The sequence below is a fragment of the Pinus tabuliformis genome, chromosome 1_2 (assembly GCF_031772625.1).
Source record: "Pinus tabuliformis cultivar Carrire ecotype Pingquan chromosome 1_2, CPIR1, whole genome shotgun sequence".
Taxonomy (NCBI): domain Eukaryota; kingdom Viridiplantae; phylum Streptophyta; class Pinopsida; order Pinales; family Pinaceae; genus Pinus; species Pinus tabuliformis.
The window spans coordinates 516,954,188-516,978,411 of NC_142298.1; the positions used below are offsets into that span (position 1 = coordinate 516,954,188).

The 24,224-nt window shown below is 35.3% G+C and overlaps 1 protein-coding gene across 1 annotated transcript; it reads left to right on the top strand.

Moving 5' to 3' along the window:
* The first annotated feature begins 1,741 nt into the window (after positions 1–1,741).
* Positions 1,742–24,224, top strand: LOC149206600 (FRIGIDA-like protein 3). Its single transcript, XM_089397747.1, has 3 exons — positions 1,742–1,957; positions 16,975–16,984; positions 23,605–24,224. Exons 1-3 carry the CDS (start codon positions 1,742–1,744, stop codon positions 24,222–24,224), a joined length of 846 nt encoding a protein of 281 aa, XP_089253873.1.

Consider the following 24,224-nt stretch of genomic DNA (forward strand, 5'->3'; position numbering starts at 1 on the left):
TATGCAGGTGGATTGAGAGTTAATTCTTAGTATGGGAAACACTTAGGTGAGAATTCTCTTATTTAAATGTTGTGCAGTGGCCAAGTAAATTGATGTAATTGTTGCATAATTAAATCACTGATAACAGAGCCTTACAAAGTTGTAATTGAGACCATGAATGTACCTATTGGTTGAGTAAAATTGAGCCCACACACAGGTTCTTAATTGAAGACAAGAGTACCATATTGCAGGTTGAATGTGCTAGTTAATGAATTGATAGGTTGCATCGTTCCCTGTGACGTTTGTTCAGTCAATTTAATGTCTTAAATTGCTAACATAAATTATCGACCGGGGTTAGTAAACTGATGAAGTTTGGTGCACAATATGTGCTTAGTTAACCTTGTTTCTTACTTCGTTGAGTATGTTTTTATGTTGTTTTGGGGTTTTGCTTCTTATGCCTAAGGAAATTAATCTAAGAAATGAAAGTTATGCTTCTAGATGAATACTTAAAATGTTTTTTTCTAAGTCATATTGATCTATTAATATATTACAAAAAAGTTACAGAGAAACCTGATCTCAGAGAAGTTAAGCATCAGTCATCATCTCAAAATGCAACTGTTGGTGTTGGATTGCCCCAACAGAGGGGAAACCAGTCCAAGAAGAGTTAAAGATTGCCCCTGTTATTGGGGAAACCAGCCAATGAACCATAATAACTAAACCTTGGTTTTTCAAAATGAACCAGAAAGACAGGAACAATGCAAATCCTAAACCAAAAAAACAGGAACAGAGCTAAGGAACAATATGACATTTCCACTTGGCAGAGAAACACCAGAGAAAACAAGACATTTGGCGTGGAGACAGAACACAAATAGACCACAAAACCACGTAACGTAGAAACATATCCACCTGGAAGCCGGAGTCCTGTGCTTGAGACCAAGAGACCACAAAACAGTGCGATAAATCCATCTGGGAGCCAAAGGCCTTAGCATGAGGCCACGTGTTAGGCTGGAAGATCCTCCAGAGCTAGCTCTTCCTCAATCTGGCAAGCAAACTGATACCAAACGTCTTCCTCTTCAGACGCACCTCATCCATGAACGTTTGGAGCCTCCACAGTGCCCTCAGCATCCATCTGTCGCTTACCAGTATCCCCACCTTTGTCGTTGCCATGCGGAGCCTGACTGCTTTCACCTTGCTGCATGTTACTCATCCCATGACTTTCTGGCTCTACCCTGTTCTGCTTGTTCTCACGACTGGACAGAGTATTTTGTGTTGCAGATTCCTCCTTGAAAGAAATTGTGATGGTAGCAATAATTGTAGGCCTGTTTAGGGAACTGCAGAAATGAAATTGGGTGTTGTGAGGGCCAGAAAGAGGAACGAGTGGGAGCTCCACGGTGTGGACAGCATTGTCCCGCCAACCTCACCCACTTCTGGTATTTGGGTAGCTGGGCAATTCAGTGGTTGAGTTTGGGGAGTCATAGGAGGATCTGGTAGAAACTCGCGAGCAGTTAAAGCCTTCACGCGAGCCTCTGCGTCTACTGCGCATGCGGTGCCTGAGGCGAGGCATTGCAGAATTGATAGCAGAAGTATTGGGCTGAAGGCAACGTTGAGCGAGAGCAGGGGAGGGCAAGCCACAGTGAAGATGACAATGACAAAAATACGAGAAATGAAAACCATTACCAAAATCCTGACAAGGGAGAATCAGGCAGCGCCTACCTATAACAATTCTGAGATAGGCTTCGGTCTCTTGCAGAGAACAAACGCCATGGAGAAGGGGAGGATAAACTATACTGTTTGCAGAGGCCATGGTGCGGAAGGAAATAAGCTCGTCACAGCTTTCGAAGACAATAAATGTCACCTGCAAGGTGTGTTAACTTCAACTGCGGTGGGCTCTCAGGACGATGCGTTTAGCCAGATGGCCTCCCAACCCGCCGGTGGACCGTCTTATCAGTTAAATGTTGTTAATGACACCCACATCTGGGTTGAATACTTTAAATGTTAATGGACAAAATCTAATGAATTTTAATGTTGAAAACTAATTTCTAAACAAGGAGTAAAAGGAAATGTTTTGATGAAAGAAACTAAACTAGGAAATACTCTAAATGAAATGATTAAACTATGAAAAGGAAGGAAGAAAAGGAAATGTACTTGAACTAATCTATGAAAAATAGAGCATTAATCTAAATACAATTGCATTCATATGACAAGATGAAAATGAAATCACTTCCTTTCTTATCCTTGAAAGCTCTTGATCAAAATCAAACTAATCCTATTCATGGACTAAAAGCAAAATAACAATGACAATCTAAAACAAATGGAAAAGACAACTATGATCTATTGTATGATCAAATACCCATGAACCATTCAATTTTGGAAGCAATCTTCTTGATTAAGTACTTGATTATACATTAAATGAAAGAAAACATGATCTAGGAAAGCATAAAGAAAGCATGTAAAAGAAAACATGTAAAAACTTGCAATGATTGTGTAATCTAATGTTTTTAAGCAATCAATTTCAGAAGGGTTACCTTCTTGAAATGTTGAACATGAGATGACACAATAGATAATAAATTTAATCTAAAAAGCATGATAAAATCATGAGAAAGGAAACTAAATCATTGTCTGTTCTAAATGCCTCAAGCAATCAATTTTGGAAGAACTACCTTCTTGAAATTCTTTACATAATATTAAACGGTGAATTTAAAACTTAATCCTAAGAAAGCATTGTAAAAACATGTAAAGGAAAACTAAGATCACTGTATGCTCCAATGCTTCAAACACAATCCAATTTTGGAAAAGAGAAAATTATTTTCTTGAGATGCTTTGATTAGCATAAGATTACACAGTAATTAAGAAAGCAATAAATCTTAATCTATGAAAACAAATAAATCTCACACATTGTAGATGGCCAATCCAAAAGTATAAGGACGGAAAGTTGAGAAGCTCCAAATGCAAGCCTTATTCTTTATTCAAAACATGAGCAATTCCCCAACTTTACACATAAAATGAGGGGAGAAAATTTCCCCTATTTATACAAAAAGATGAGAAGCTATCTCATTAATAAGATTCCATGAATCTCTCCCTATATCTCTAGAGTTACAATCAAAATAGGAAATGATAAGACACATATCTTCTTAGAGTTTCAATACAAATAGGAAATGAGACACATATCCTTATGATCCCATGATATTCTCCACTCAAATTCGAATTTGGCCTTAGGAGACCACATAAGGGTCTTTTAGAAGCTTCCTTTTGACCTACACATGTCAAAAATCTCATCCCACTTGTTAGGTATAAGCATATGCACATTATTTTCTAATTTTTAACTATAAATTCACTTAAAAATGCTAAGAATTAATAAAGTTTGGAAAAACATAAATGTGACCCAATAATGATAATGTTAAGATAAATGTAATGAAATGGAGGTGGAGTGAAGGTGACAATATGGAAATATAAGTGAAAATATGATGGAGTTGAATGAAAATTTCAAGGCCCAACATACCCCCAACTGAAGCTATTGCATGTCCTCATTCAATCTATTATATTAATTCTTTTTTATCCTTGAGCTTTGGTTTAACTTTGCATGATATCGTTTGATAACTTCATACTTCTGCAAAGTCTTCTAGTTGAATTGCAACATGGTTGGTTCTTGTGTTACAACCATATTTTGTTGTTGCATTCATTTTTTATCTTTGAACTTTGCATAATGATAATTTGATTATTGTTGCAAAGTATATCTTTATTGGATTGCATCATGGTTGGTTCTTGTGTGACAACCATGATTGTGTTTATATCTAATTATCTTTTCATTACTTTTGAAAATCCTTTGTATACTCATAACAATAATGTAAAAGTTAATATCTTTTGAAAGAATGTGGGCTTTTGAATGTGGTATGAATATGGAAAAATATGAATATGAATGTATCCCCCCCCAAACTGATGATATTAGCAATTTTATGTGATGAGGAAGAGAAATGTTTTTTTCCAAAAAATATCATTCTAGATTTTCAAGGAATTTTATGGTAAAAAGTTAGGAAATGACATACCTTAACTTACCCTTTGGAAATGGATGAGCCGCATGTGTGGTGGCTGCAAAATTCTGATCATAATCTTCTTCAAGTGGCTGGACAAGTCATGGAGAAAAGAGTCAAGATGAATTTTTATTGCTTTTATTAAAACTTGTTGAATCTACTGCGGAATGGTGTTAATTCTGATGTTGCCATCTAATTCCGCAGTTGTTATTTGTTTCTGCATCTATTATTGGATTCTACAGCTGTCAGTTGATTCCGTAGCTGCATGTCTTCTACATTTGCTCCAAAATGCTGAAAATGATAGTCTTCATGTCTTCAAAACTCATTGGCACAATTCCTGCTATGTGAATATATGTTCTAATGTCAAACATAGCATAAAATTGTTGACTTAGTGGCCATTAATGGATGCCACTAGTCAACACGACAACTCTCACCATTGATGACAATGAGAGTCAAGATGCCCAAGCACATCTTGCTAAGTACGAATAATTTGGTTGTTGTCGAGTACCTAAAAGATCTGATGAACAAGGGACATTAATGTATTATCATTGTTCGTCGGCATGAGGACTTGCCATTAAGGCATGCAAGCCTCAAGGTGGTTTTGCAAGGATTTTAGACTCAAAGGACTATTGACTCAATAATTTGCATTGAAGCAGGGTTTATTTGCGAAATGAAAAAGATAGGAAAGGAAAAATGAAAATAGAAGATGACAATGGAAAATAATAATGACAATGGGCAATAAGCATGTCAATGAGCTTCTTGCTTTTATTTGTGGATCAGGAGTAGACAAAAAATAATGGGAAGTGTATGTGAATAAAGGAAAATGAACAACTGACTCTTGCTGGGAAAATAACTGTGGCTTGATTCGAAGTTCTTGGTTGGATTTATAATTAAAAAGGGAGGAAGAATATGGTTTTGATGGATATGGACATTGACTTGTTCTTATGTTTCTCATGAGATTGGTCTTTTGAAGACCAATTGTCGTCACAATTTAATCTCCTTGTTGATCATTCAATCAAACTAAATGTACAAAAAAAACTTGATACAAAGAACATAAGTGTGTTAAAAAAGAAATAGCTAATTTCTTTATGATTCTTACGCAAAAATTGAATATCAAATGAAACAAATTAAGGAAAATAAAAAGTGTTATATTCAGTCCAATTCATGATATTGATAACAATCCATTTTTAAGAAATAACCATGAAAAATAAATCAACTCCCTGTTGTCGAATGACTTCATGCACTTTGCTCAGTAAAACAATTGGCATCACAAAGATTTGTTCGGTCGTGCAAGTTAAAACTTCATAAAAAAATACACAACAACAATATTAATGCCAAATGTTCAAAAATCATCTAAATAATTTTCCAATTGTTCTGCAAGCCATTATTGAATCGTCATCTGTGCTGCAAAAATAACATGCTATCAAAAATATTTGAAGCGGCAAAAATATGAAAAAGTACTTGTACAAAAAAATTATTTCAATCAAATTTTGCAAGTATTCTTCGTTTTTATAAATTGTTTCAAAAAAATTGATTGTATCATTGCAAAAAAAAATTGTATATATATATATATATATATATATATATATAATTTTCTTTACCAAAAAGAAATTATAAATAAAGAAAATGAATTTTTTTTTTAATCATGAGACACATATGTGTCTAAAATCAAATTTGTTAAATCAAATTGGACTCTTACACCTCATGCCATGTGGAACAGAGTTTGTTATTCACTTGTATTTTTCTGCTTTCGACTTGCCATGTTAAAACAACTCAAAACAAATTTTTTTTCAAAACAAATTGTTTTTTCCTCACGTAATCTGCAAAATGGAGCTCTGAAGAACCATAAAATTTGCTGAAACCGTTATGAAATTCAGAAAATCATTTTTGGGTTACCTAATTCAACCTGTTCCCGAAAAAACCCATGTCTTGTATTTTTCTAATTCGCCTAGGTTTGCTCAGAAATTTCATTTTAAAATTGTGTGTCAAAATAGTTACGTTTTCTCTGATGCTCAAGCAACAAAAATCGATTGTTGTGGTTGGATTTTTTTTATTTGCAGGTTTGTTGTTGGTTATGCCTATTGGTTCATAAGCGTCTTGGGAAATGCTTGCAGAAATGCTATGACCAGCCATAGCTTCAATAACATGCTTGTCTCCGTCTAAGATCTTTCGAATTTGCTCTTGAAATCGGACCATGTGCACCGGCCCTGACATTGCTAGATGTTTATCGATATCTTTAGTCACAGTGGAGATCTTCGTGTCGGTTCGATTTGGGGCTAAATTCAGAGCAAAGATTAGAGATTGCCATAGCCTCCACTGTACAGGGTTGTGTTGGCGCCTTATTTCTTCCATTAATTTTCTCAACCCTTATTTTATATCTCTGTTTCGTTGCTTTTAGCCCTGCGTCGTTTTTTATGGTTTAGTTTTTGGTCTTTTTTTTGTATTTTTTTATGCATTCGTTTTTTCATTTATTTGTTTAGTTATATGGTGTGGGCTTTGTTTTTATTGTTTAGTTTTAATTTTTAATTTAATTTTGTAGTTTTCTTTTTTGTATTTTTATTTATTTAGTTTTTTTATTTGTTTTTATTAATATTTTAAATGATTTTATTTTTTATCTTTTTTTTATTTGTGTTTTGTTTTTGGTTTATTTTTAATGACTTAAAAAAATAGATGTTATTTTTTTTTAAACATATATATATTAAAAAAAAAAATAATAATATTTTTTTTGATCTTCCAAATCACACAAAGCGCATGAGGGGAGCATACTTGAGGAAAAAAATATATATATGTGTGTGTGTAAGAAATAAGGTCTCCTAATTACACTTCCCCGGCAATGGCATCAAAATGCTCAGTCAATTTAATGTCTTAAATTGCTAACATAAATTATCGACCGGGGTTAGTAAACTGATGAAGTGTGATGCACAATATGTGCTTAGTTAACCTTGTTTCTTACTTCGTTGAGTATGTTTTTATTTTGTTTTAGTGTTTTGTTTCTTATGCCTAAGGAAATTAATCTAAGAAATGAAAGTTATGCTTCTAGATGAAATCTTTAAATGTTAATGGACAAAATCTAATGAATTTTAATGTTGAAAACTAATTTCTAAAGAAGGAATAAAAGAAAATGTTTTGATGAAAGAAACTAAACTAAGAATTACTTTAAATGAAATGTTTAAACTATGAAAAAGAAGGAAGAAAAGGAAATGTACTTGAACTAATCTATGAAAAACAAAGCATTAATCTAAATACAATTGCATTCATATGACAAGTTGAAAATGAAATCACTTCCTTTCTTATCCTTGAAAGCTCTTAATCAAAATCAAACTAATCCTATTCATGGACTCAAAGCAAAATAACAATGACAATATAAAACAAATGGAAAAAACAACTATGATCTATTGTATGATCAAATACCCATGAACCATTCAATTTAGGAAGTAATCTTCTTGAAGTGATTAAGTACTTGATTATACATTAAATGAAAGAAAACATGATCTAGGAAAGCATAAAGAAAGCATGTAAAAGAAAACATGTAAAAACTTGCAATGATTATGTAATCTAATGTTTTTAAGCAATCAATTTTGGAAGGGCTACCTTTTTGAAATGCTGAACATGAGATGACACAATAGATAAGAAATTTAATCTAAAAATCATGATAAAAGCATGAGAAAGGAAACTAAATCACTATATGTTCTAAATGCCTCAAGCAATCAATTTTGGAAGAACTACCTTCTTGAAATGCTCTACATAAGATTAAACAGTGAATGTAAAATTTAATCCTAAGAAAGCATTGTAAAAACATGTAAAGGAAAACTAAGATCATTGTATGCTCTAATGCTTCAAACACAATTCAATTTTGGAAAAGAGAAAATTATTTTCTTGAGATGCTTTGATTAGCATAAGATTACACGGTAATTAAGAAAGCAATAAATCTTAATCTATGAAAGCAAATAAATCTTAATCTATGAAAACAAATAAATCTCACACATTGTAGATGGTCAATCCAAAAGTATGAGGATGAAAGTTGAGAAGCTCCAAAGGCAAGTCCTCTTCTTTATTCAAAACATGAGCAATTCCCCAACTTTACACATAAAATGATAGGAGAAAACTTCCCCTATTTATACAAAAATATGAGAAGCTATCTCATTAATGAGAGTCCATGAATCTCTCCCTATATCTCTAGAATTACAATCAAAATAGAAAATGATAAGACGCATATCTTCTTAGGGTTTCAATACAAATAGGAAATGAGACACATATCCTTATGATTCCATGATCTTCCCCACTCAAATTCGAATTTGGCCTTAGGAGGCCACATAAGGATCTTTTAGAAGCTTCCTTTTGACCTACACATGTGAACAATCTCATCCCACTTGTTAGGTATAAGCATATGCACATTATTTTCTAATTTTAACCATAAATTCACTTAAAAATGCTAAGAATTAATAAAGTTTGGAAAAACATAAATGTGACTCAATAATGATAACGGTAAAGTAAATGTAATGAAATGGAGGTGGAGTGAAGATGACAATATGAAAATATAACTGAAAATGTAATGGAAGTGAATGACAATTTTTAGGCCCAACAATGTTGTTGTTGAACAAAAAGCTTAGGAAACACTAAGTCTATGGGGAGAATTATTGTATGTTGTGTGTGAGTATAAATTGTTGAAAGAGACTATGGGTGTGTACAAGGAGAATTGTGACTAAGATTTGATATCTATTCAAACAAATTCAGGACCAAGAGGATAGTTAATGGAGTAGTGAAGTGTGCAGTGCAGAGAGGGGTTGCAGAACAAAGAGGAAGGAGTTGTGTGTGACAACAAATCATGTTCTTTATAATTCTATGTAATAGTGGTAGGCCTTTGTTTCTCAAATTGAAAACTGTATGAAAAATAGGACAGTTGGCTGAAACAAATTAGGGCCTACATATATAAGAGGTTAGTGTCTCTTAGCAAGATGTGGATTGCTATTTTTAAATGGGGTTGGGGCCTCCTTTGAGTGGGTGCTCACAAAAAACAATAACAAACAACTTGGTGGTTTTTCCATTTGGTTTTCCATGTTAAATATTTGTGTATATGTGTGTATGTTTCTCATGTTGATGATGTGTGTTCCTGAGAATGACTTAACCTACTGCTTATGCATTTGATTATGACTGCTCATATTGGTGATTTCTAAGTTAAAATGGATTAAATGTTAAAATTTACACCCATTATTGATTCACACCCCCCCCAAGTAATTTCTTATTCTAACAGTGTTTGCTTCCACCATGTCATGAGTTTGATTCTTACAATGGCTTGTCTATTTCAATAAAAACAAATTGACCAAAAAGAGGTTTCCATGTGGTAGCCATCAATCGGTCCACATGACAGCTAGGGATTGGCCCACCTCAGCATCCTATGAATTGCCCAGGATTAGTTCATGTCAGTAGTTGCCCAATCACCGCCAACTCATCCTGACACATCACCCTTCCATGCCAGTAATCCACATCACCTTGACACATTATCATGCCACCTCACCTCACCATGTCATTTACCCAATCAAAATCATATAGTCCACATGGTACTCTCTGGCGCTACCACGTGGCACCTTTGCATAACATTTTTCTTTGTTTTCCAAAAACTTCATATGGCCATAACTTTCACATATGACGTCCATTTAAAGTGATTTAAGAATCATTGGAAAGGCCTAAACAAGATATACATCATAGATTCATTTTCATCAGCATTTGAGACTATTAAAAAATCTTCATTTTTATTGAATTTTGTGGCAACTAGACTTTGATAAATCATGAAATCATTAAAAGCATGTTTCTGTTATGAATTTTTTTTAATATGGTTTTCGAATCACTCAAATCACACATCAAGCAAAGAAGTTATCAACAAAACACCGATGGGTAGTCTAAGATGTATCACTTATTGATAGGTAAAAAGTGTAATTCATTTTTATTTATCTTCCTTGGATTTGTTTTATTGACACTATTTGTGAATTTTTTGTTGGAAATAATACTGAGAGGGGGGGTGAATCAGTATTAGCAAATCACTAACTTTTTCATTTCCATAATTAGATTCATATATGCTACTTCTGTTAAGGAAACCCACGTGTACACGCAACTATGTTTAATGCAACTAGCGTATATCTAGTAAACTTATGATTCAGTTAATCCATTATATGTTGATCTTTAATCAGTGCATCAGAACTTCATTAACCATATAGACAATAAACAGATGCAGTAAAGAAGAACAGATCGTCACACATAAGAAACACACATGAACACCATGATATAAGGTGGAAACCCAATGCGGGACAAAAACCACCTGCTGCCGTCTTCCTTTGATATAAGAAAAACCTGTTTACAATCTTGTACTGGAGCAGACTCATACTAGTACATAGCCACCCACCTGCAGAAGGCTACAACCTTCTCTCGTTCTCTAGTAGCTACTGGAAGGGAGCTGCAACCCCCTGGATCTTGTGCTAGCCGATATTTTTACTAGTACGTAGGCGTCGGCCTATTGAAGGCTCCAACCTTCACTCGTTTTCCAGCTGCTACTGGAAGGGAGCTCCAACCCCTGGCTCTTGTACTAGCCAATATGTTTACCTTTACATAAGCGTCGGCCTACAGAAGGCTGCGACCTTCTCTCTTCCTCCAGGGACCACGTTTCATAAATTTTCATACTGGATACTCCTGAAGCACAACCCCATAATCTGAAGGCCACGTTTCATCCAATTTTCATACTGGGCCCATCAACAACATTGAAGCACAAAATTAATCACCACTGCAATGCACCCATCAACTACACTTGCATCATCAATATCTGAAACACCCAACACTTAAACACTTAAACCCTACCAACAAAACATAGTCACCAGAACACAGATCAGACCACAGAAATCTGCAACAACAACCAGATCCAACTGCAACTTCAAATATCATACTTCATACTAAATATGCTACTCTGATGAGCCGAACTAGCATGTATATGCGCTTTCACCAAAGTGAACCCGCGTACAGATCTACAATTATTCACTCATAACTTTGTAGCTATTCCAGACATTAGTCATACCCAGATCATAACATTTATATAATAAAACATGCGTCAATAATTCAGATCTAGTCTCTACATGATCAAACCACATAATGATAATACATTCCAAGCCTTATGATTTCGATCCATCATCCATCATCAACCGCATAGGTGCATCCTTGGTTCAGATCAAGCAAAGCATCACAAACCCATAACCAGCATACTAGATCTCACACTTCATCAGATATTTATCACTTGCACACTTTCACTTTGGCCTAATGATCTTCTTCTCCTTATGTAGGTTTAGGCCTCTCTCAATACCATGGTCCAAAACCACGTAGGACCGATACCTTGGACCCAATACCTAGGGTCAATACCTCGGACCAAATACCATGGACCAATACCAAAATACCATGGAACAAAACTTAGTTTTTTGACATGTACGCGCCTTTCCTTCTGTGAAAGTGCGTGTGTACATTATATGCGCCTTTGTATATAGTGAACCTGCGTGTATACACGACTTGGTAAATAGTGAACCTGTGTATACCTTTCTTTCTTCATTCTTTTTGTTTACCTGCTATATTGTGATCTTTCATCTGAGAGAGTTGCCATCAAGGACAACACTTGTGTCATACCTGTATCATAATTCCAACAATCTCCCCCTTTGGACTTGATGGCAACAACCACACCAAGTCACTCTCCCCCTTTGACATCAAGGGCAAAGGGCAGACCAAGATATTCTCTCCCTTGATATACATTCTGCTATCCATACTCCCCTTGAGTACATGCTGAAATCTCTGATTGAGCTCCCCCTTTGTACATGCTAAGATGTATCAATCCGTTCATGCTCCCCTTGAGCACATGTCGAGTTTGCAAAAATATTTTTCAAAAGAATAACATGACTCTACAACTCAACTAAGTGAGTATGACCTTCCTATCACCAATGACTCATACATACATCAATCTCCCAACCAAGTGGGGATACACCATTTTGACTCATCCACCCAACCAAGTGGGGATACACCATTTTGACTCATCCACCCAACCAAGTGGGGATATACCAAATGTTTATGCATGATTGAAATAGACATTATTACATCATTCTTCCCATGCAAAGTGGGTTTACAAATTAGGTCTTTTCATGACCTTTACATCAAATGATATACATGACTTTTATAACAATGACCAGCAATCTAAACAAGACCATGATAGTCATCAGCAACTATCGTACACCATATATGATCTGCACCATAAGCATTTGTCACCAGCATCCAGACCTGTAACCTGCAATACCATTCTCTTGGCCAACCAACAATAAGTAGCAAGATGTATCATTTAGCCACATAAGCATCATCACCAAAGACTTCTAACCATAATGCCAACAATGCATTATTCGAAGCATATGCTCCCCCTGAACCTGTGCCAACCAACACATACCATGAATGAACCATATCAAACTTCTTTTTGTGAATCTGTCCTACTGCTTTTTCTTCAGAGCACCATATACGCGACTGTGCAGCCTCTAACTTGCGTATACACGCAACTTGTCTTTATGAAACTTGCATATGATATTTAGAACACTGAGGTTCCATGCCTTCAACTCCCTTTGAGTCTGTCATATTTGTATACTTTGCTATGCCACATCTTTTTTACTGTACTTCGTTTTTCTTCCATATCTTCGACTGTGATGATATTTTCTCCTTTTGGTATGGTGCCCAAAATCTTCTCCTGCATTCCTTTGCTATATGTCCAAGCTTGTTACATGCATAACATCTTATATGTTTCATATTCCTTCTATAGTAGTCAATGGCTTTGTGACCAAACATATTGCAAGCAAAACAGTATCCCTTAAAGTACCTGGAACGTGATGATCTTTCTGTGTGATGGTCTTGAACCATTCTACTTTTGCATCTGGCTACAACATGCCCAAATTTATGACATATAAAACATGCAACATTATTCATCGGAGGAAATAACCGTCTATCACTTCCACAGTTAGGAGTAAAGGATTTTCTTTGAAGACTTTCTTTCTTTGGTTGTTGATGGGGTTGACCTCTCATCTCCTTGTTGAGCATTTCAGATTTTGTATTAGAGTTCCTTGCCTCACCTTGTGAGCTAGATTCACCTTCAACAGATTCATAAAAACCAAGACCAGTTTTGATAGCAGGCGACCTTTGACTACTAAGAATATCATCCAAAATCTTAGTATTGTCTTGAAATCGTAATAGTTTATCTTTTTCTTCTAATTTACCTTTCAAGATATTTACCTCAACCTGATGTTGTTCTTCCTTTTCTAGATATTGCTTCTTCAAGATTTCTTCAGACTTTCTTCCTTCTTCCACTTGTTGCCTTAGTTTGAGAATCTCATTTTCTTGTTCTTTATTCTGCTCCTGTAGCATTTGACGTACTCTGAAGACACACTCCAACTGAGATTTTAAGCTGATAAATTCTTCTTTGAGGGAACTCTCCCTTTTGTTAAATATATCTTATTGATCTATGATTTTATCTAATGCTTCATTTGCTTGTTCATCTTCAATCTAAGGTGATTCAGAATCTAAATACTTGCTTCCACTTAACGGCAGGTTGTCACTATTCCTTTGAGTTGTCTTCTTCTTCTGACGCGCTTTCTTTCCCATTGTTCTATGCATCTCCTTCAAGCGATCAAGCTTCTACCAAAGGACCTTCTCTGACTCCAATTGTTGGAAATAATACTAAGAGGGGGGGTTGAATCAGTATTAGCAAATCACTAACTTTTTCATTTACATAATCAGATTCATATACGCTACTTCTGTTAAGGGAACCCGCGTGTACACGCAACTATGTTTAATCCAACTAGCATATATCCAATAAACTTATGATTCAGTTAATCCATTATATGTTGATCTTTAATCAGTGCATCAGAACTTCATTAACCAGATAAACAGTAAACAGATGCAGTAAAATAGAATAGATAATCACACATAAGAAACACACATGAACACCATGATATAAGGTGAAACCCAATGCGGGACAAAAACCACCTACTATCGTCTTCCTTTAATATAAGAAAAAACTGTTTACAATATTGTACTGGCACAGGCTCATACTAGTACGCAGGCACCCACCTGCAGAAGGCAACAAACTTCTCTTGTTCTCCAGCTACTACTGGAAGGGAGCGACAACCCCCTGGCTCTTGTACTAGCCGATATGTTTACTAGTATGTAGGCGCCGACCTATTGAAGGCTCCAACCTTCACTCGTTTTCCAGCTGCTACTAAAAGGGAGCTCCAACCCCTTGGCTCTTGTACTAGACAATATGTTTACCAGTACGTAGGCACCGGCCTACAGAAGGCTACAACCTTCTCTCTTCCTCCAAGGACCACGTTCATAAATTTTCATACTGGATACTCCTGAAGCACAACACCATAATCTGAAGGCCACATTTCATCCAATTTTCATATTGGACCCATCAACAACATTGAAGCACAAAATTAATCACCACTGCAATACACCCATCAACTACACCTGCATCATCAATCTCTGAATCACCCAACACTGAAACACTGAAACCCTGTCAACAAAACACAGTCACCAGAACACAAAGCAGACCACAGAATTCTGCAACAACAACCAGATCCAACTGCAACTTCAAATATCATACTTCATACTATATACGCTACTCTGATGAGCCAAACCAGTGTGTATATGCGCTTTTACCAAAGTGAACCCGCATACAAATCTGCAAATATTTACTCATAACTTTGCAGTTATTCCAGACATCATTCATACCCAGATCATAACATTTATACAATAAAACGGGCATCAATAATTCAGATCTATTTTATCCATGATAAAACCACATAATGATAATACATTCCAAGCCTTATGATTTCAATCCACCATCCATCATCAACTGCATAGGTGCATCCTTGGTTCAGATCAAGCAAAGCATCACAAACCCATAACCAACATACTAGATCTCACACTTCATCAGATATTCATCACTTGCACACTTTCACTTTGGCCTAATGATCTTCTTCTCCTTATGTAGGTTTAGGCCTCTCTCAATACCATTGTCCAAAACCATGTAGGACCGATACCTTGGACCCAATACCTGGGGTCAATACCTCAAACCAAATACGATGAACCAATACCAAAATACCATGGTCCAAATACCACAGACCAAAACTTAGTTTTCTGACATGTACGCACCTTTTCTTTTGTGAAATTGTGTGTGTACGTTATACGCACTTTTGTATATAGTGAACCTGCGTGTATACGCGACTTTGTATATAGTGAACCTGCGTATACTTTTCTTTCTTCATTCTTGTTGTTTACCTGCTATACTGTGATCTTTTATCTGAGAGAGTTGCCATCAAGGACAACACTTGTGGCATACCTATATCATAATGCCAAAAAAATTTGCGTATATATAAAATGAAGAGAGGTCGATCACCTATATCCTTTGATAATCTTATGTTTTATTACAGATTAGTGCTAAATTTTTGCAGGTTCCGGGATGATCAAATAAAATCAATCTATGCACAAGTGATTTTCAAAGACCAAATTATTTTCAGAAGAACATGTCTCATGAAGAATTCAATTTCATTCCATGTCAGATAACATCCACTATGTCATTGTTATCAAAATAAATGTCTCAGAAGTGAATTATGTCATGGCATACTCATTCATTTTCATCAATAAGTTTAATAGTCCATCCATGTTGAAGTCAAAAATTCCATCTTCCTACCACTATTAGATCATGACTTCAAAGCATTTTCCCTTTGCAAGTTTCATACTTTCATTATGTCATGGCATACTCATTCATTTTCATCAATAATTTTAATAGTCCATCCATGTTGAAGCCAAAATTTCCATCTTCCTACCACTATTATATCATGAATTCAAAGCATTTTCCCTTTGCAAGTTTCATACTTTCCTGCCTCACCTGCATTCACCCCTAACCAATGAATAAAGTCATTCAACTCACTTACCATGTTGAGCTACCTCATTTTCCTTTCTTTTCCAAATAAAGTCAGCTTGATAGTGCAAATATTTCATGTATGGTCCTCTAAATCATTACTTTATGCTCGCATTAGAGGATGGGGAATTCATTAAGGCCCTCCTTCTAACAATTCTTGACCCATCGACTTTAGCATATTATCTTAAATATGGACTAGAGATCTTTTTAGTAGCTTGAGGCTTGCATGCCTTAATGGCAAGTTCTCTCACCAACAAATAGTGGGAATACATTGATGTATCATGTCTTTCAGAACTTCTAGGTGACTAGACTACATTGCATTTATTTGTACCTAGTAAGATGTACTTGGGCATCTTGACTCTCATTAACATTAATGGTGAGTAGTCTTGTGTTGGTTAATAACATTCATTAATGGTTGGTAGTCCAACAATTTCTTTCTATGTTCAACATCAGAAAAATTAATTCACATAGATAAGAATTATGCCACGATGTGGATATGAATGAAGACTATATGGTTTCAGCATCTTGTAACAATGTTCCAATAAACCAAGATTTAGTTTTAGAATTCAAAAATAGTAACCAAGTTCTAGCAATAAGAAAGCACTAAGGTTCCAATTTCATATTCCATCCTTTATTCATACAGCCAAGAGAAAAGAAGAAGCATATCAAATTCTTTCACTTCACAATTCATGATCCAATAGTGACAACCAAATCTCTCAAATGTATAGCTTGTTGACTATTGGTTAAAAATGTGAATCTGGGTAACACTTTTCCTTATTTTTTGATGTTTTCATTTTTTAGGTATCTGTGAAATTTTCCTAGTTAGAAATCATTTTTCATTAAAAAAATTTAGATAGAAAAGTATGGTATTACATAGTTCATGATATTTTTTCATAATATTTACTATTAGTATTATTTCTCCCAATACTTATTAACCATAAAACCCTAATTCCAAAAAGTGTTTCTCATTTTCACGTTTTATTTCAGGTATGTGAAGGTATGATGTTTAATAATCTTCAATCATTAATTCGTTGAAAGTTAAAAGACATGTATTTGGAAAATTTCCCATGTGACATTAATTTCCCTATTCTCTAAAAATAGAAAACACCTTCATTTTGGGGGGGAGGGGGTTGGGGGGGAATATTCATTATCATCTTTCAACAAATCCTATATTACATATTCCATAATTTTACATGTTATTGACCAACATGCTTCTCCCAACTAACTGTTGTTGCTTTTTGTTTCAAATATGGATATGTTTTGAAAAGATTTAAATTATAATCAGGGATTGATCCAGGTGGATGTTGGTGGCCACCCAACTATCCCATTTGGACCCCCACAACTGTCTCTTTCAGTTTTTCAGTTTCCTAAATTGTAGCACAGTTTACTATTTTTAGCAGTTTTTTTCGGGTCCTGAACTTCCGAAGCCGTTTTGAGGCCCTAAACGACGTTTTTTGCGAAATCTGGGGGAAACATGGGCCCATGGACCAATGTTTCCCTTCCCAAAGTTGTAGTGCTCGGATAGATCTTTCTAACAAGCTATTATATGCGTCAAACGGAGATCATATGCCAAAGTTACGACCCCGGGAAATTGATGTACCAATTTACCCAAACGGGGCCCACAATTTGGCGTTTCATCTTCTAAGGTTAGTTTTTGGGAAGTGAAGGGTTTTACATTGTTTCTCAACAATAAATAGGCCTTCGAGCCTCATTGTAACACAATTCAGAGGCATGTAGCCACCACATCTCTTCTTAGAGATAAGCTACCATTGCCCTAGTTGTTTATTTCCATTTTCTGTTTGTAAGCATATTTCAGTATTTTACATTAATGAAATGAAGTATTATTTCTGTTGCATCTTTGTGTTTATGGTTATCTCTGTAATTTTTTGCGTTCCTGTTTAAATCTGGATCAAGGATCAGTTGATATGCATATGAACAAGCATTCTTTATTGCAACAAGAAGAGTAAAACAAAAGTGTTGCCACACAATAACCAATACTTGCAATACTTGTGGTTGCCGCACAAGAACCAACCACAAGAGGTTCCACTTAGATATATTTTAGAGAAAGAATACTCTCCACGATAGCAAGCTCTTGAGAAAAAGAAATAATTGAAGAATATTTTCCAAGGCTTGGAGAGTATCTCAAAGTCACAAAATGACTTAACCTTTCACTCCTCAAGGCTACAAGAAAAGAGAACAAAATGCTATAGAAAATGAGATTACTTCAATCCATGAAAATTAGTGCAAAGATAGACAAGGATATGCAACATCTTCAAATGGGGGGAAATGTTGATTCTCCAAAATGTCGTCTTTTTCACTCTGTTTTCTTTCACTTTCCTTTATTTTTACCATATTTGGTAGCTCCATTACCTTATATTAAGACCATTTTTCATGCTTATATATGGGTTTAGACTTATTATTTTCCATATTTTCTTTCACTTTCCTTTATTTTTACCATATTTAGTAGCTCCATTACCTTATATTAAGACCATTTTCATGATTATATATGGGTTTAGACTTATTATTTTCCAAACCATTTATTTTAGTATTTTGAGTGATTTTATGGTTAAATATTAGAAAAATAACATGTTTTCACTTATATCTAAAAGTTGGATGAATTTTATGATGTTTGTAGGCATATTTGAATATTGCATCAAAGTCATATTTGGCCACTAAGTTTCAAACTCGTCCTCTTCAAACTCTTGAAGATTTGAGATCATTATTCAAGCATATTTCGTAGAGAAGAATAATGGAAGTTTTTATAAGTGTCTCCTATCAAAGTTATTAGGGAGTTGTGATCGAATGTATAAAGATAATGATCTCCTAATTTTAGGAAATTGGTCGTACGTACTTGAGAGAAAAGTGGATATGAATTTACTAGTCACTTATCCTCTTTTCAAAGAAACTCATATATAAATAGGAGTGTTTTCTCCATTGAGAGTGGAGGAAGGGAGAAGAAATTTAGAATTTGTAATCAAAATACTTGAAGAGATATCTTTGTAGCTATACTTCAATCTTTTGGAGCTTGCTCCAAGCCTATTTCACTTAAGATATGATGCCATTCTAATTTTCAACTTCTAGTGTGTTTGTTGAGCATTGGAGGGCCCCCTTTGCCAAGCATGAACACTCTTTCTTTTCTATGTTTATAAATGGAGATTTGAATCGCTTCCATAGATTAGATTTGCATGCTTTCATCGATTAAGTTTCCATGCTTAAGTTTCCATGCTTTCATAGATTGAAGTTGCGTGCTTTCATAAATTAAGTTTATGTGCTTTCATAGATAAGATACATTAAGTTTATTCATAAATTAAGTCTATGTGCTTTCATAGATAAGATAAATTTAGTTTATGTGCTTTTATAGATAAGATTTACCTGCTTTCATGGATTAATTTTCCAATGCTTTCCTAGATTAATTTTCAAATACTTGCCTAGAGTAAATTTCCATTGCTTTGCTAGTTTATTTTTCCATTGCTTCCTAGATTAAAATTTCCTTTCATGTCACTTTACTTGCTTTCATAGAATACAATTTCCTTTCATGTCAATTTACATTTGATAGAATTAGAAATTGATTCCTTGCATATATTTTTCCATGCACTTCATAATTTACAAATATGGATTGACAATTTAATGTAATGGAATTCTAATGCAATTGAATTGACCGATTCTAATGCAATTGAATTGACCGACATAGTGTTTTTCCATGCACTTCATAATTTACAAATATGGATTGACAATTTAACGTAATGGAATTCTTATGCAGTTGAATTGACCGATTCTATTGCAATTGAATTGACCGACATAGTGTTGATGTTTCAAAATGGGTTGCTTTGGACCCAACACCTTTGAACTTCTCAACGGCTCACAAGAAGCGTAAGGTGCACTTGCCCTTATGTTTATAGTCGCACAAGTAAGGTACCCTTATGTTTATAGTCGGGCAAGTAAGGTAGAGTCCACGCTAAGTTTGGTGCAACCCTAACTTATCGCCTTTGCTGAGAGAATTGTGATCGACAAGGAAAATTTCTAGAGCACATGATTCCGACTATGTCAAAGTTGCAACTTTCAAGGAACAATCTTAAAACTTCAACTTTGATAAAAGAAAAGGAAAAAAAAACTATAAAAACTAGTAAATACCTCTTAACTACCCCAAAAATTATGAAAAAAGAACAAGTTACTTAACAAAATGGAAAAAGATGATACAAGAACAAAATTATTATTATAATATTTACACTAGAAAAAACAAACAACCCACTTTAAATCATGTAAACATATGATTGATTTAAGGGCTTGAAAAATAGTGTAAACATGATCATCAGTGATAATTCAGTGCTTTTATTATTTTAAGCTCTTGTTTTTTTAATTTTTTATATTATATAATTTTTATTTTTACTGGAGAAAAAGAAAAAAGAAAAATGAGACAACTATGTACAAAACATAAAATTAAAACCGAGACAACAAATCAAAAGGTAATGTCACATATCCCATATGTAGCATGTTGAAATGAAATAACGTTTATACATAGTATTGTCATTGTCCATCTGTCCAATGGTTATGGAGTCTATTGGGTTGGCTCGGGACCTTACTTTGATCTTCGTATGGTGCATGGGCTCGATTGTTTCGTTTATCCATGACAATGAATATACATAAAATCCTTTTTGTAAATATAAAATTTAGTTTCTCACATCCACGGTGGCAAAATACCATTTGTCGTATATACATCATCATTTCCACTCCATTTCGAGATGATAAAGGGTCCTTGAGAGGCCTTGAGACATGGACTCGTATTGTCACATGGGCCCATCATTGTGTGCCTATATTTGGCAATGCACATATAACGAGGTCCCCGGAAACAACGCTGACTATGGATAGATAATAAATGTGACCCCTTTTTTAAAATAATAATAATAGGTTAGGTTCAATAGGTCATGAATATAGTTTTTGATGAGGGTCAAGGAAACACAATTTTCACCTCAATTGTAATATAAGAAGGGATGGAGTGGACCACTACAATTTTCACCTCATAAATATTGTAATATAAGAAGGGATGGAGTGGACCACTAGTTTTAGTTTTGTGACATGAGCTTTAATAGTACACCAAAGGGGACGAGGGTTTAGTGGAAAAGAAAATCAAACCTCTTTTTTAGAACAAGGTTTGTCCACTAATGTGCACAAAAGACTTTTCATGGTATTTTGAAGCTTAACTAAGAAAAGATATGTGTTCCCATTTTAAAGTAGGGATTAGGTTCTCGCTTTGGGTTTGGCTTGAAGGGGGAGCCTTTTTTTTTCTTTATCTTTTAATATTAAAGTTATAAGGGGAAAATCTATAATGTGCGCAATTTAAAACCACTGAGAGATAAACATGGACAAGGACAAGCAGGTGGCATTTATTGTAAGAATATTTTAGATGCAATGAGGCAATATAGTCGAGCCTACAATATTAAACGTTGATGAAAATTTTCATCAACATGTGCTAGCCAACAAAGCACATTGCTTACAGCAGCATGCAAGCCAATCTCTCAAGAAAACTAAGGAACCAAGGATGTAAGAAAGATGAATGAAGCTGGTGAAAATACAGCATGTCGAGGGTGAGAACCAAAGGTCATAAGTCTGGATGAAGACAAGTCTTCAAGGGTCTCACATGGGCATGCCAATTCACTCAAGAATGCAAAGAGAGAAGGTGAAAGCAAAGAGGTCAACAAGCAAGACGAATATTTCCTTCATGTGGGTGCCTCCATATAGGCGAGCCAAAATCAGATCAGACAGACTATTTAATGATAAGCATGGGAGGAATTTATATATTTCTTGCATTCCCTGTTCTCGTAAAAAATGAGCAAGTCAATGATAAATCATGCAAAATATGTCCCCTTCTTCATTTTTGATCCATCAAAACTGATTGAGATGCACCCTCCTTCATGACAATAAACAACAAGTGAAATAAGAAGCAATAAAGCTTATTCAAGATGAGACATAGGGAAAAAGACAAAAAATTACAAATATTGTAGTGATAACCATATCATAAAGAGAAAGCAAAATGGTGAAACAAAAGCAAAGCGAGCTCAAAAATATAAAAGCACAAGAAAGCAAAATAAATTGTGTTTTCGTGGCTTTTTTTTTAAACGTTTATTTATGTACGAATTAAGACTTCAAGACATAACATTCATACAATATGAAACTCGACATAGAGAAAAGAGTCATGAGTCTTGCATGTGAGGTTTATGGCTTGTTGGATTGTAGTTAGGAAAGGATGAGCATCCTAACAACCAACTACCATGCGTGGTAGTGATAATGGCTTGACAAGAAACCAAAAGTATTGTTGGTCATCTTGCATGACGTGCCAACCAATAATTGTGTGCTTACAATCGCATCCTTCAAAGATTATACCTTCAACTTATTGTTGGTTTGTGGAGGTTTGTCTCTTATCTTCGGGAAAGCTCAGAGGAAATCCCTATGATCATCAATCATCATCAACTACCTGCAAATGTCAATGCATAAGAAAAAGGGAAGAAAATAGTAAAGGAACCTCTCTACTAACAAGACGCTCATTGTAGAAATTTTGAATAATAAAAACTTATTCAACAGAGATTATCCCGATTATACACTATTGCGGAATACATGCATAATACATAACCTCCTCTACGTTGATCATCAATTTAGCAACATTAAAAACAATGAAACATCAATCGCATGCACACATTAACGCAGTATGTAACCCGGGGAAAGCTTACAGCTGAAAACCCCACACTATTTGTATATTAATGATTGAGAACATGTAACATTACATAGTACAATACTCCTCACAAGTATCCAGCACTATCTCTACCTGTTACACACAAAACTAGCTCAGATCCGAACAAGTCACAGGTTCAAATCTTCTCCGTTGCTTTCCCTGCCTCTATTACACACAATACCATGTGAAAATCACTCACACTGGAAATCACGTGAGCACAGGCTATAATACTGGGCATATACTGGGCAATCATCATGGGCATACTCAATCCATTGATTGTGCAAGATCTCATGCACAACTATAGTCACAACTGATAGCAATCTCAACCTCTAACACCTGTCTCCACTGAACTGTACGTGCACTGAGTTAACTGATGTATTCTTCAGTTGCATTATGAGTCAATAATTAGTGAATTAATTTAATCAATTAATTCACATCACTCATCACTAGTCTATTTGTAGTTAGACTAATTACAACTAGTTTAACCAAGTCAAACTGAACACAACTCCATCAACTCCACATCCAACTCCACAGAACTCACATGCATGAGTTCTAACTGATGTCATGCATGCTGTTATCACTGAAAATTCTGATGCCAAAATTGCTCAGACTAGCTTGAGGACAAAGTGTTTCCGCAGCGCATAGATCCCTTTATCAGTTTCGCAGCGCAACATCTTTTAGGTGATTTCGTAGCGCATAATTCATATTTTGCACTGGCTGCGCTACGAAATTGGGGATTTTTTCGAATCCATAGCCATTTTCACCCAGCTGTCATACTTATCAGAATCTGCTGTGTTTTAGATCGTTAGGTGTTGTGGTACTGACACATGTTGCAGTTGTTGCTGAGAAGGAGACAAAGGGTTCTGTTTACTAACGAGTTTGAAACCCTTCAGAAGGAATTGGCGGTGGCGTTCCTGATGCGGCGAAGCTGGTGATAAAAGCTCTGGACAGCTGTGATTTCGCAGAGTGTGGCTTGACTCATCTTCCCCAAATTTCTATAAACAGAAAATCTCGCATCTTACTCTCAGATTCACTTTTCCTCATTTTTGGTAACGATGACAGTCGTGTTGTTCAGTCGGATGTCAAGGATTCGGCCTGGAAGATTGCTAAGGCTTGGAGAAAAGAAATTAAATTTGATAAGTATACAGTTTCCACCGGTAAGGGGGATCTTAGGGCGTTCCTGAAGCTCTTGGCTTCGTTTGAAATCGCGGCAGGTTACCTGAGGGATGAGCTTTGGGGTTTACTGTTTATTATTTCGAGCAGCGAGCAAACTCCAGAACTGTGTCGGTCTCTTGGGTTGTCTCCTTACATATCAGAATTTATCGATAAGCTTTCAGAAAGTGGTCAACCATTAGAGGCTCTTAGATATGCGGATACATTTGGCATACTGGATAAAGTAGATGCTGTGGATTTGTTGACATCATTTTTGAGAGAGTTGGAGAAGGCTGAAAAGGAAAGGAACGTGTCTGCTTTCAGCCATCAAATTATATCTCCAGACTCCAGAGTGAGATGA